Genomic DNA, 12,310 nt, shown 5'->3' with positions numbered 1-12,310 from the left:
GAGAATATTTAAGATCTACTTTTTTTTAGCAACTTTCAAGTATGTAATATAGTATAATTAACTATAATCACAATGTTGTGCATTAGATCACCAGAACTTACTCACCTTATAACTGGAACTTTGTAAGTTTTGATCAATATCTCCCCATTTCCTCTACCCCTTACCCCTGGCAATCACCACTCTACTTTCTGTTACTGAGTTCAGCTAATTTAGATTCTACACGTAAGTGAGATCATAGAGTATTTTTGTTTCTCTATTTCATTTAGTATAATGCCCTCGAGGTCTATTTACATGGTTGCAAAACACAGGATTTCCTTCTTTTCATGGCCAAATAATATTATGTAATATATATATATATATCACCTCTTCTTTCCATTCATTCATTGATGGACACTTAAATGGTTCCTATGTCTTGGCTATTGTGAATACTGCTGCAGTGAACATAGGAATGCAAATAATCTCCTTGAGATCCTGTTTGCGTTTCCTTTGGATGTATACCCACAGGTGGGACTGCTGGATGATATGGTAGTCCTATTTTTAATTTTTTGAGGAACTTCCATGAACCCTGTACCAATTTACATTCCCACCAACAGTACATAAGGGTTTCCTTTCCTCCAATCCTCATGAACACTTATTTCTTGTCTTTTTGATGATAGCCATTCTTACAGTAGTGAGAGTGTGATTTTGATTTGCATTTCCCTGATGATGAGTGATGTTGACACCATTTCAAGTATCTGTTGGCCATTTTTATGTCTTTGGAATAATGTCTAATTCCTCTGCCCATTTAAGAGTCATATTGTTTCTTTTTTTGCTGTTGAGTTGTACGAGTTCTTTATATATTTTGATATTAATCCCTTATCAGATATATGATTTGCACATATTTTCTTCCATTCTCTAGGTTGCTTTTCATTTTGTTGATTGTTTCTCTTGCTGTACAAAAAAAGCTTTGTAGCACTTTAATGTAGTTTCTCTTGTTTATTTTTGCTTTTGTTTCCTGTGCTTTGATATTGTATACAAAAAATTGTTGCCAAGAACTATAGAAAACAGACTGAGTGTTGCTGGAGGGGGGCAGGTAACTGAGTGATGGGCATTAAGGAGGACACTTGAAGTAATGAGCACTGGGTGTTAATGCAACTGATGAATCATTAAATTCTACCTCTGAAACTAATAATACACTATATGTTAATTAAATTGAATTTACTTATTTATTTGAGAGAGAGAGTGAGAGTGCACACAAGTGCGGGGAAGGGCAGAGAGAGGGGGAGAGAGAGAATCTTAAGCAGACTCTCAGCTGAGTGCGGAGCCCAAGATGGGACTCGATCTCATAACCCCGAGATCATGACCTGAGGTAAAATGAGGAGTTGGATACTCAACTTACTGAGCCACCCATGCACCCCTTAAATTGAATTTAAATTTAAAAATTTAAGAAAAAAAAGACCAATGCCAGAGAACTTTTCTCTTACGATTCCTTCTAGTTTTGTGGTTTCAGTTACTAAGTTGTTAATCCATTTTGAATCTTTTTGTTGTTGTTGTTGTTGTTGAGTGGTGTACTTTAGTGGTCCATTTTATTCTTCTGCATGTGGTTATTCAGTTTTCTCAACACTGTTTATTAAAGAGACTATGTTTTCCCCATTGAGTATCCTTGGCTTTCTTGTCAAGTATGAGTTGACTGCATATGCAAAGTTTATTTTGGGCTCTCAGTTTTGTTCCATTAATCTATATGTCTATTTTTATGCCATACAGTTTTTATGTTGTGATTGTTACAGCTTTGTAGTATAGTTTGAAATCAAGAATTGTAGTGTCTCCTCCAGCTTTGTTCCTTTATCAGGATTTCTTTAGCTATTTAGGGTCTTCTGTGGTTCCAACTGAATTTTAGGATTGTTTTTTCTATTTCTGTGAAAAATGCCATTGGGGATGTATTTATTTATTTATTTATTTATTTATTTATTTATTTATGTATTTATAGCCTGAGAGGTGGATAGGGGCAGAGGGAGAGGGAGAGACAAAATCTTAAGAAGGCTCCACCCAGCATAGAGGTGGATTCCAGGCTCACAACCAATCTCACAACCCTGAGATCATGACCTGAGCTGAAATCAAGAGTCAAGTGCTTAACCTACTGAACCACCCAGGCACCCAGCCATCGAGATTTTAATAGGGATCACATTGCATCTATAAATGGCTTTGAGTAGTATAGACATTATGGCAATATTTGTTCTTCTGAGCCATGAACATAGGATATCTTTCCCTTTGTGTCTTTGTCAACTGTTTTCATCAAAGTCTTGTAGTTAAAAAAAATTATTTTATTTATATTAAGTTAATTAACCTAGAGTGTATTGTCGGTTTCATAGGTAGAGTTCAGTGATTCATCAGTTGCATCTAACACCCAATACTCATTATATCACCTGCCCTTCATCATGCCCATTACCCAGTTACCCCATCCCCCTCACCTCCCATCCAGCAACCCTTGGTTTGTTTTCTATAGTTGAAGTCTCTTATGATTTGATAATGTCTTATGATTATGTCTCCTCCTCTCATTTCATCTTATTTTATTTTCCCATCCCTTCCCCTATGATCATCTGTTTTGTTTCATAAATTCCACGTATGAGTGAAATCATAATTGTCTTTCTCTATTGACTTATTTTGCTTAGGATGATACCTTCTAGTTTCATCCATGTCATTGCAGATGGTAAGATTTCATTTTTTTGATGGCTGAGTAATATTCCATTGTGTATATATAGACCACATTTTCTTTATCCATTCATCTGACCATGGATATCTGGGCTCTTTCAATAGTTTGGTTATTGTGGACATTGCTGCTATGAACATTGGGGTGCAGGAGCCCCTTCAGAGCACTACGTTTGATCCTTTGGGTAAATACCTAGGAGTGCAATTACTGGGTCATAGGGTAGCTCTATTTTACTCTTGAGAAACCTGTATACTGTTTTCCAGTGTGGCTGTACCAGTTTGCATTCCCACCAGCAGTGTAAGAGGGTTCCCCTTTCTTTGCATCCTCACCAACATTTGTTGTTTCCTGAATTGTTAATTTTAGCCATTTTGACTGGCATGAGGAGGTATCTCACTGTGGTTTTGATTTGTATTTCCCTGATGCTGAGTGATGTTGAGCATTTTTTTCATGTATCTATTGGCCATTTGTATGTCTTCTTTGAAGAAATATCTGTTCATATCTTCTGCCCATTTCTTGATTGGATTATTTGGGTTTTTTCAGATGTTGAGTTTGATAAGTTCTCTAAATCTTTTTTTTTTAAGATTTTATTTATTTATTCATGGGAGAGACATAGAGAGAGAGAGGCAGAGACATAGTCAGAGGAAGAAGCAGGCTCTACACAGGGAGCCCGACGCAGGATTCGATCCTGGGCCGAAAGCGGCGCTAAACCACTGAGCCACCCAGGCTGCCCTGTAAATCTTTGATAATAGCCCTTTATCTGATAAAACATCTGCAAATATCTTCTCCCATTCTATAGGTTGTCTTTTGGTTTTGTTGACTGTTTCCTTTACTGGGCAAAAACTTTATCTTGATGAAGTCCCAGTAGTTAATTTTTGTGTTTTTTTGCCCTTGCCTTTGAAGACCTAACAAGAAGTCGCTGCGGCTGAGATTGAAGAGGTTGCTGCCTGCAGTCCCCTCTAGGATTTTGATGGATTCTTGTCTCACATTTAGGTTTTTCATCAATTTTGAGTTTATTTTTGTTTATGGTGTAAGAAAATGGTCCAGTTTCATTCTCCTACATGTGGCTATTCAATTTTCCCAACACCATTTGTTGAAGAGACCATCTTTTTTTCCATCGGATATTCTTTCCTGCTTGGTTGAAGATTAGTTGACCATAGAGTTGAAGGTCCATTTCTAGGTTCTTTATTCTGTTCTATTGATCTATGTGCCTGTTTTTGTGCCAATATCATACTGTCTTGATGATTAGAGCTTTGTAATAGAGCTTGAAGTCCAAAACTGTGATGCCACCAGCTTTGGTTTTCTTTTTCAACATTCCTTTGGCTATTCAGGGTCTTTTCTGGTTCCATACAAATTTTAGGGTTATTTGAGCTCTGTGAAAAATGTTGATGGTATTCTAAAAATTTTATTTATTTATTCATGAAAGACAGTGAGAGAGAGGGAGAGAGAGAGAGAGAGAGAGAGAGAGAGAGAGAGAGAGGCAGAGACACAGGCAGAGGGAAAAGCAGGCTCCATGCAGGGAGCCCAACACGGGACTTGATCCCGGGTTTCTAGTTTTGCGCCCTGGGCGGAAGGCAGGCGCTGAACCACCAAGCTACCCAGGGAACCCCCTGTTGATGGTATTTTGATAGGGATTGCATTGATTGTGTAGATTGCTTTGAGTAACATAGACATTTTAACAATATTTGTTTTTCTAATCCATGAGCATAGAATGTTTTTCCAATTCTTTGTGTCTTCCTCAATTTCTTTCATAAGTGTTCTATAGTTTTCAGAATAAAGATGTTTTACCTCTTTGGTTAGATTTATTCCTATGTATCCAAAGTATTATAGTTTTACGTGTATAGATCTTTTGCCTCTGGTTAATTTTTTCTAACTATTCTATTGTTTTTAATATTATTGTGAATGAGTTGTTTTCTTTTTCAGATGTTTCATTGTTAGTGTATAGAATTGTAAGTGATTTGTATCCTGTTGATTTTGTATCCTGAAATTTTACTGAACTCATTGATTAATTCTGTTTTTTGGTAGTCTTTAGAATTTTCTTCATGTAAGATTATATCATCTGCGAACAAAGATAATTTTACTTCTTACTCTTGTGATTTGGATGACTTTATTTTCTTTTTCTTGCTGATTGCTCTAGCACTTCCAGTACTATGTTGAATAGGAATGATGAGAGTTAGCACCTTTGTCTAGTTCCTGGTCTTAGATGAAAAGCTTTCAACCTTTCACTATTGAATATGATGTTACCTGTGGGCTCGTCATATGTATTCCTTCTATAACCAAATTTGTTGAGCATTTTTTTTAAATGAAAGGATGTTGTAGTTTGTCAAATTTTTTTCCTTCATCTGTTGAGATGATCAAATGATCTTTATCTTTCATTCTATTAATGTGGTGTATCACGCTTATTGATTTGCATATGTTGAATCATTTTTGCATTTGATGGATAAATTCCACTTGGTTATGGTGTATAACTCTTTTCATATATTTTCATATGCTGTTGAATTCAGTTTGCTAATATGTTGCTGAGAATTTTGCATTTCTATTCATTAGGGATATTGGTCTATAGTTTTCTTTTCTTGTAGTGTTCTTATCTGACTTTTGGTATATTATTTGGCTTTGCTGTCCTTGTAAAGTGAGTTTGAGAGTTTCTCTTCTCCAGTTTTTTGGAATAGTTTGAGGAGGATCAGCACTAATTCTTCTTTAGATGTTTGGTAGAATTCACCTGTGAAGCCATCTTGTCCTGGGCTTTTCTTTCCTGGGAAGATTTTAATTATTGATTCAATTTCCCTACTCATTATTGGTCAGTTAAGCTTTTCTATTTCTTCATGATTCAGTCTTGGTAAGTTGTATGTTTCTAGGAATTTGTCCATTTCTTGTGGTTTGTTGGTGTAATAGTTCATGGTAGTCTCTTGTCATCCTTGGTATTTCTGTAGTATCAATTGTCATGTCTCCTCTTTCATTTGTGATAGAGTCTTCTCAATTTTATTTTTAGTTGGATAAGCTAAAGATTTGTCAATTTTGTTTATCTTTTCAACAAACCAACTTTTAGTTTTAGTTTTGTTAATCTTTTCTATTATTTTTATGGTATCTCTTTCATGTATTTCTGCTATGGTCTTTGTTATTTGTTTCTGCAAACTTTGGGTTTAGTTCTTCTTTTTCTAGTTCCTTGAGATATGAAGTCAGGTTGTTTATTTCAGAGCTTTATTTTTCCTTATTTTGGGCATTTATTGCTATAAACTCCCCCCTTAGAACTGATTTTGTAGCATCCCGTAAGTTTTAGTAAATTATATTTCCATTTTTGTTTGTTTCAAGATTTTAAAAATTTCCCTTTTGATTTCTTTTTGACCCATTGGTTGTTCAGAGTGTATGTTTAATTTCCACATATTTGTGAATTTTCCAGCTTTCCTAAGGTATTGATTTTTAGTTTCATGCCTTGGGGTCATTGTGCAATTACTCGTATAATTTCAATCTTATTAAATTTGCTAAGACTTTTTTGTGACCTAAAATATGATCTATCCTGGAGAATGTTCTGTGTGCACTTGAGAAGAATGTGTTTTCTGTTGCTGTTGGAGAGAATGTTCTGTGTATGTATGTTAGGTCCATTTGGTCTAAAATATGGTTTAAGTATAACATTTCCTTGTTGCTTTTTCTGTCTAGATGATCTGTCCGTTGTTGAAATTGGGAGAAGCTTATTGCTCACCTTGCTCTTCCTTTCCTGCATGGGGAAATTTTTCTAGCCGGGCAGTTCCCTCTTGATGCTGGGTGCTGTGCAGACAAAATAAAGCTGTCTTCTTTCTCTTTTTATGTGATTATCTTAGATTGCTGTTGTTGTTCCACTGTGGTGCTGAAGTTTTTTAGGTGGAGTCCAGAGCTCTCCTAGGGCTGTTTTTGTTCATGGATAGCTGTCTAATTGTTAATCTTTGTCAGAGGATGGAGGCCGTGATTTCCTATGTCACCATTTTGGTGATGTCATTCTCTGTCCTCTTTGAATCTCCAGTACCTTGTGTGGTTTCTGAGTAGAGTTAGGGCTTGGTAAAAAGTTGTACAAATAATCCACAGTCTTCCATTCTGTTCCAGTATACATGGGCCTTATGATTTTTAGGAACTAGGTAAGAGATAAAAGGGATGCAGAAGTGCAGCCTCAGTACTACTTTCTCCCATGTAGAGGAGCAAGATTATTCCAGGGTCCTAGGAGTCTTCAGAGAACTTTTATGGGTCCCATAGTGCTCTCCTGGCTGCAAGGGAAGGTCGAAAGGAAGTGTCTCTCAGGGCTGATCTCTGAAGCTCCCATCATAATTAGACATGGAAGGGGGCAAAATTGGCTGGCAATGGAACCCTATAGAATCTGTGGCGGATATCTCTTTTTCCTGTCATATGTTAATGGCATCTTTGTTTCCTTTGTCTTTGATGTCTTTTTTCTTCCTTCCCCACATATTATTCCACTTGTTCATGGTTCCAGTGAGCAGAAAACAAGCAATGTTTACTAGTGGATCTAGTAATTACTAGTTATTGTTACAAATAAGATGGTGATTAGCATTTTCCAAATGTTTAGCCTTCAACATGATCCTCACACTGGCACTGTATTAGGTGCTTTTACATACGTTGTTTTATTCAGCTTTGACAAAACCTCTATGAATTAAGTAATCGTATCTTTAACCTACCAGTGAGGGAAGTGAAGATCAAAGAAGTGAAGTTATTTGCCTAAGATCACCTGTTGGTAAACAAAAAAATCAGGATCTGGCTCTAGACTTGTCTGCTACAAAACATGACTTTCACTGGGAGAAGCTTCCTACAAGAGGTAGTAGATCTTACCGGAAGAAAATGACACACATGTTGTAGAAATAGGAAAGAGGTTTGTTCATACAGAGGGACAACTTGGGGACAGTCTCAGAGGTGGAGAGAATAATGGCAGGAGTAAGAGAAATTATGACAATTAAATATTGTGAGATTTGGAGCAAAATTTCTTTTTTTGGGGGGGGCAAAATTTCTAATCATATATACATAATAGGTAATGTTTCCTGTCTGGGATATCGAGTGAAATCTCAATTTTTTTTAGAGAGGGAGGGGGCATAGGCAGAGTGAGAGAGAGAATCCCAAGGAGGCTCCATGTCCAGCACAGAGCCCAATGTGGGTCTCAATCTCACAACCTTGAGATCATGATCTGAGTTGAAATTAAGAGTCAGGCACATTAGAAATGATGAATACCCACCATTTGCTTCGACGTGGATGGAACTGGAGGGTATTATGCTGAGTGAGGTAAGTCAATCGGAGGACAAACATGATTTCACTTAACGGGGAATATAAAAAATAGTGAAAGAGATTATAGGGAAAGGAGAGAAAGCGAGTGGGAAAAATCAGAGAGGGTGACGGAACATGAGAGACTCCTAACTCTGGGAAATGAACAAGGGGTAGTAGAAGGGGAGGTGGGCGGGGTAGGGGTGACTGGGTGATGGGCACTGGGGGGGCACTTGACGGGATGAGCACTGGGTGTTATGCTGTATGTTGGCAAATCGAACTCCAATAAAAAAAACTTACAAAAAAAATAAAAACCACATTGTTAAAAAAAAAAAGAGAGAGAGAGAGAGACACTTAACTGACTGAGCCACGCAGGTGCCCTGAAATCTCAACTTTTCAGAAATGATTTAGACAGACCAAAATCTCCTTCCCCAGTCAAGGTATTTTAGAGCATAACATTATATATCCATTGCATCTGTATCATCTATTCACTGAATTCATAGACTACTTCTGGTACTTACAGAGTAGAATATATTAATTGTGGACTGCTGGTATTAACATGCCTTTCTTGCTTCACTTGAGATGAAATTCTACAGCAAGTGTTTTCCAAAGTTCCACTTGATAAAATGAGAACAGCAGGAAAATCAATTACAAAGAGAGAAGTCAAAGAAAGTAAAGGTATATCTTTAAAATTTTAAGTGTATATGTTTATAAAGGCCTATGTATTGTATTGTTTGTACTACCCTATCATTTTAGCATTCTTAACCCAGGTGTGTTAACTGAGATATGGAAGAAAAAATTATCCAATATATTCTCTATAACCTTCTGCCAACTCTGGAAACCTGTGTTCTAAAGTATGAGTAGCACTGTATTGTGGGGATGATCTCTGAAGTCCATGTGTTAGGCAGGTTCTCTCACCCTGGAGGCTCTCCAGAGGATAGGAACAGATTTACAAGTGATGCTCACTGTCCCTGGTAATACTTGCTGTGAGTAGCGTAATGACTTTCTATTCAACAGCACTTTATAGTTCAATGTGCATGAGTGACCTGGTCACTGGCTTGGGATAGTAAAGCCTTCCCATATCCCTCTTCATCATCTCCCCACCTTGTACCCTAGCCTCTGGAAAATATTTTCACCAAGAGACAGAGCCAGATTATTTCTATCTTTGGACTGATGCTCAAATGCCAAAGCCAAGGCAAGGAAACTGTCACAAATGCAAAAAACATGTACATTAGTGTAAATCACACAAGTGACAGAGAAAACCTTTAAAGTGGACACTGTGTACATTAGGAAAATATTTAAATTGAATAATTAATTATCGGGATAATCCAGGCCTGTATGCTATGTTGAAATTATGGTACTATTAGCAAACCATTTTTATATCCAATGAAATGGTCCTCCCAATTGCATTTTATAAACCACACATTATTTTTTTTTAAGATTTTATTTATTTATTCATGAGAGATGCAGAGAGAAAGAGAGGCAGAGACACAGGCAGAGGGAGAATCAGGCTCGATGCCGAGAACCCGATGTGAGACTCGATCCTGGGACCCTAGGGTCACACCCTGAGCTGAAGGCAGACGCTCAACCACTGAGCTACCCAGGCATCCCTATAAACCACACATTAAAGTGAATATTTTACTGTGTAATAATGATGGTGTACCCTGCACAATGTTTTATTATGTTCCCTTGGCTGACACAATATAAAGAACACATTTTTTTACAAAGTGCATGAGTGATTGTATCTGCAGACACTTCATGAATGCTCTTTCACTTATGATAGGTGGCTGCTGTGGCCCTAAAACTTCTTCATTAGGGAATAAATTTCTCCTCCCTGCTGTTTTTACCCACTCCCTATGGCCAGAGAAAAAGGCTAGTCTTGACCTAGAATCAAGAAAATGTATTCAAACACTTAGGCATCACAATGTCCATAATGAAAATCCTGAAAATGTACTTCAAAATTCCATGAGTTGCTACATCTTTTAGCAGAGTTAACCCATATCCTTGATGTGGCCCCATGAGTGTCAGCAGAAGTCTTGAAATCACTCCATGACATCCTAGAGGAGATTGTTAACCCAGTGCTTTTCCATTTATACCTTCGTTTTTTCCATTCGTCAATGACAACATCAGAAATTCCTTGTGCTTATCAAACAGGTCAGGTAGGGGGTGGCCTGAGGCCCTCTGAGCCCCCTCCAAACATAGACTCTAGTGTGGTTTAGTGCAGAGTATGCAGTAGTGTTGTTCCCTGTCCTCCAAAACAAGAAGGCATCACATTTCCAAGATGGTCAAAGTCATTGCTTGTTGGCATCTTTTCCTATGGAGGGGAAAGTTTTTGTTGAGAAGACACTGAGACGTTGTGTCCATCTCTCTTTGCTCTCCCCCAGAACTGAACACTGAGCATAACCATGCTTGGATCCAGGGTCACCTATTGCAGTTTATAGTAGATACGAACACTGGGATGTGATAAGGGGATAGCACTTTTCATCCACAGATGACATCAGCAAATTTCATCTCTTTCCTTCTTCACAGGCCTCTTGTGGTTGGCACCTTTCCCACCAGTCTCAGATGGGAAAGCCAAATCCCTCAGAACTCTACTGCCCAAGAGCACGAGGCACTCAAAAGGTGGACTAGAACCCAAGTCCAGTTCTCCTTCTCCTGGAGCAGGTGAAGTGTGTGATACTCCTCTCAAAATACCGTGCAAGAGAATATTGACTTAAAAAGAATACATGCAGGTCCAGTGAATGATTTAATCACAGATAAGGTTTATTTTTCCATAGGCTATCCTCCAGTAAAGAGCTTGAAAAATACTGAATTAATATCAAGTTCAAATAATCGAGAACAACATTTAGCTAAACTATTTGGTAAGTACCTCCCTCATGTGAAGCCATCAGGTTGTATTTGAAGAGTCTCGTCCTTGTCCATGGTTGTTGCTCAGATAACCTAGTGCTTGGATGGGAGGGAGAGTGCTTGCCTTGAATTCTCTTGAGGTTATAACCAGTTCTTTGAATGTCAGAGTCCAAGGAAATTAGGCAAAGCATAGAAGATAAACACATGGAAAGGATTCTTCTCCTCAAAGTGGGGTCTATGTAGCAGCAGCAGGGCCACTGTGTTCCCACAAGTTACTGCAAGTGCTGAGTCAGACCCCACCTTAGACCAGCTGCATCACATCTGCCTGACAAGATCTCTGGGAGATTCCTGCAGCAGTAGAGTGGCCCTGAGGCCCCAAGTCCTCATCCCTGGTTGAGCATAAGAATCCCCTGGGGAGATTTTTAAAAAGATGCCTGATCAGGTTCCCTGGCATAGGATGAGCTACTTGCACCAGTAGTTTTTAAACTCTCCAGATGATTCTAGGCTGGGATTCATTCATCTATTTCATCTTTCATGTAACATTTGAGAAAACCAAGGCCTGGAAAGAAGATGGTAGAAAGCTCCAATAAATATGTTAAAATTGAACTGCTAAGAAGTGTCTTAAGCAACTATTTTGGAATATTGGATTCTAGTTGAGTACTTGTATAGTCCAGAGGAATGCTTGATGAAAAGACTGGTAAATTTTAATGGATTTTAGTGTTTCATGTAGATCCTACTATTCTCCTTCCCCCAGTACCACCGCAGGTAGCCAAGTAGTTGGCAGCCTGCATTCCATCCAGCAGTGTAGTTTGTTAGTGTCATCTTCAATGTGTTTACTGTCTTTGATGAGTTAAGGAAATGAGAGAAAAAGAACTTAAGGAAATCACAGAGACAATGTTTGAACAAAATAAGAATATTATTTTTTTTTTTTTTAATTTTTATTTATTTTTACTTATGATAGTCACAGAGAGAGAGAGAGGCAGAGACACAGGCAGAGGGAGAAGCAGGCTCCATGCACCAGGAGCCTGATATGGGATTCGATCCCGGGTCTCCAGGATCACGCCCTGGGCCAAAGGCAGGCGCCAAACTGCTGCGCCACCCAGGGATCCCAAAATAAGAATATTAATAAAGAAATAGAAATTATAGAAAGGAACCAAAGAGATTCTACAGTTGAAAAATATAGTGGCTAAAATGAAAAACCCATTAGAGGGATTTTTGATAGCAGATTTGAGCAGACAGAAGTAAGGATCAGTAAATTTGAACCGGGACAGTTAAAATTGTCCAGTCTAAGGAGCAGAAAGAAAAAAAAATGGGAAAAAAATTAAAAACAGACAGAGGATGAGGGACCTGTGAAATAGTATCAAGTGTACCAACATATACATTACAGAAATCCCAGAAGGAGGAGAGAGAAAGGGGCAGAGAAAATATATGAGGAAATAATGGCCCCAAACTTCTCAAATTAGATGATTTTACACATCAAAGAAGCTCTAGAAACTCCAGGCATAAATGCAAGAGATTCACACTGAAACACATTATAGTCAAATTGTT

The 12,310-nt window shown here is 38.0% G+C and overlaps 1 protein-coding gene across 1 annotated transcript in view; it reads left to right on the top strand.

The window, feature by feature from the left end:
• Positions 1-12,310, top strand: part of C10H2orf92 (chromosome 10 C2orf92 homolog) — a 45,748-nt gene that overhangs the window by 15,568 nt on the left and 17,870 nt on the right. Inside the window, exons 5-7 of the mRNA XM_038551094.1 lie at positions 8,498-8,593; positions 10,445-10,579; positions 10,693-10,776. Of these exons, the coding sequence (XP_038407022.1) occupies positions 8,542-8,593; positions 10,445-10,579; positions 10,693-10,776 (271 nt within the window). The 5' untranslated portion in view covers positions 8,498-8,541. The remainder of the gene's footprint in view (positions 1-8,497; positions 8,594-10,444; positions 10,580-10,692; positions 10,777-12,310) is intronic.

This window comes from Canis lupus, chromosome 10 (assembly GCF_011100685.1).
Source record: "Canis lupus familiaris isolate Mischka breed German Shepherd chromosome 10, alternate assembly UU_Cfam_GSD_1.0, whole genome shotgun sequence".
NCBI lineage: Eukaryota > Metazoa > Chordata > Mammalia > Carnivora > Canidae > Canis > Canis lupus.
Note: the sequence above shows the minus strand (reverse complement) of the source record. Positions and strands in the feature narration are given on the sequence as shown.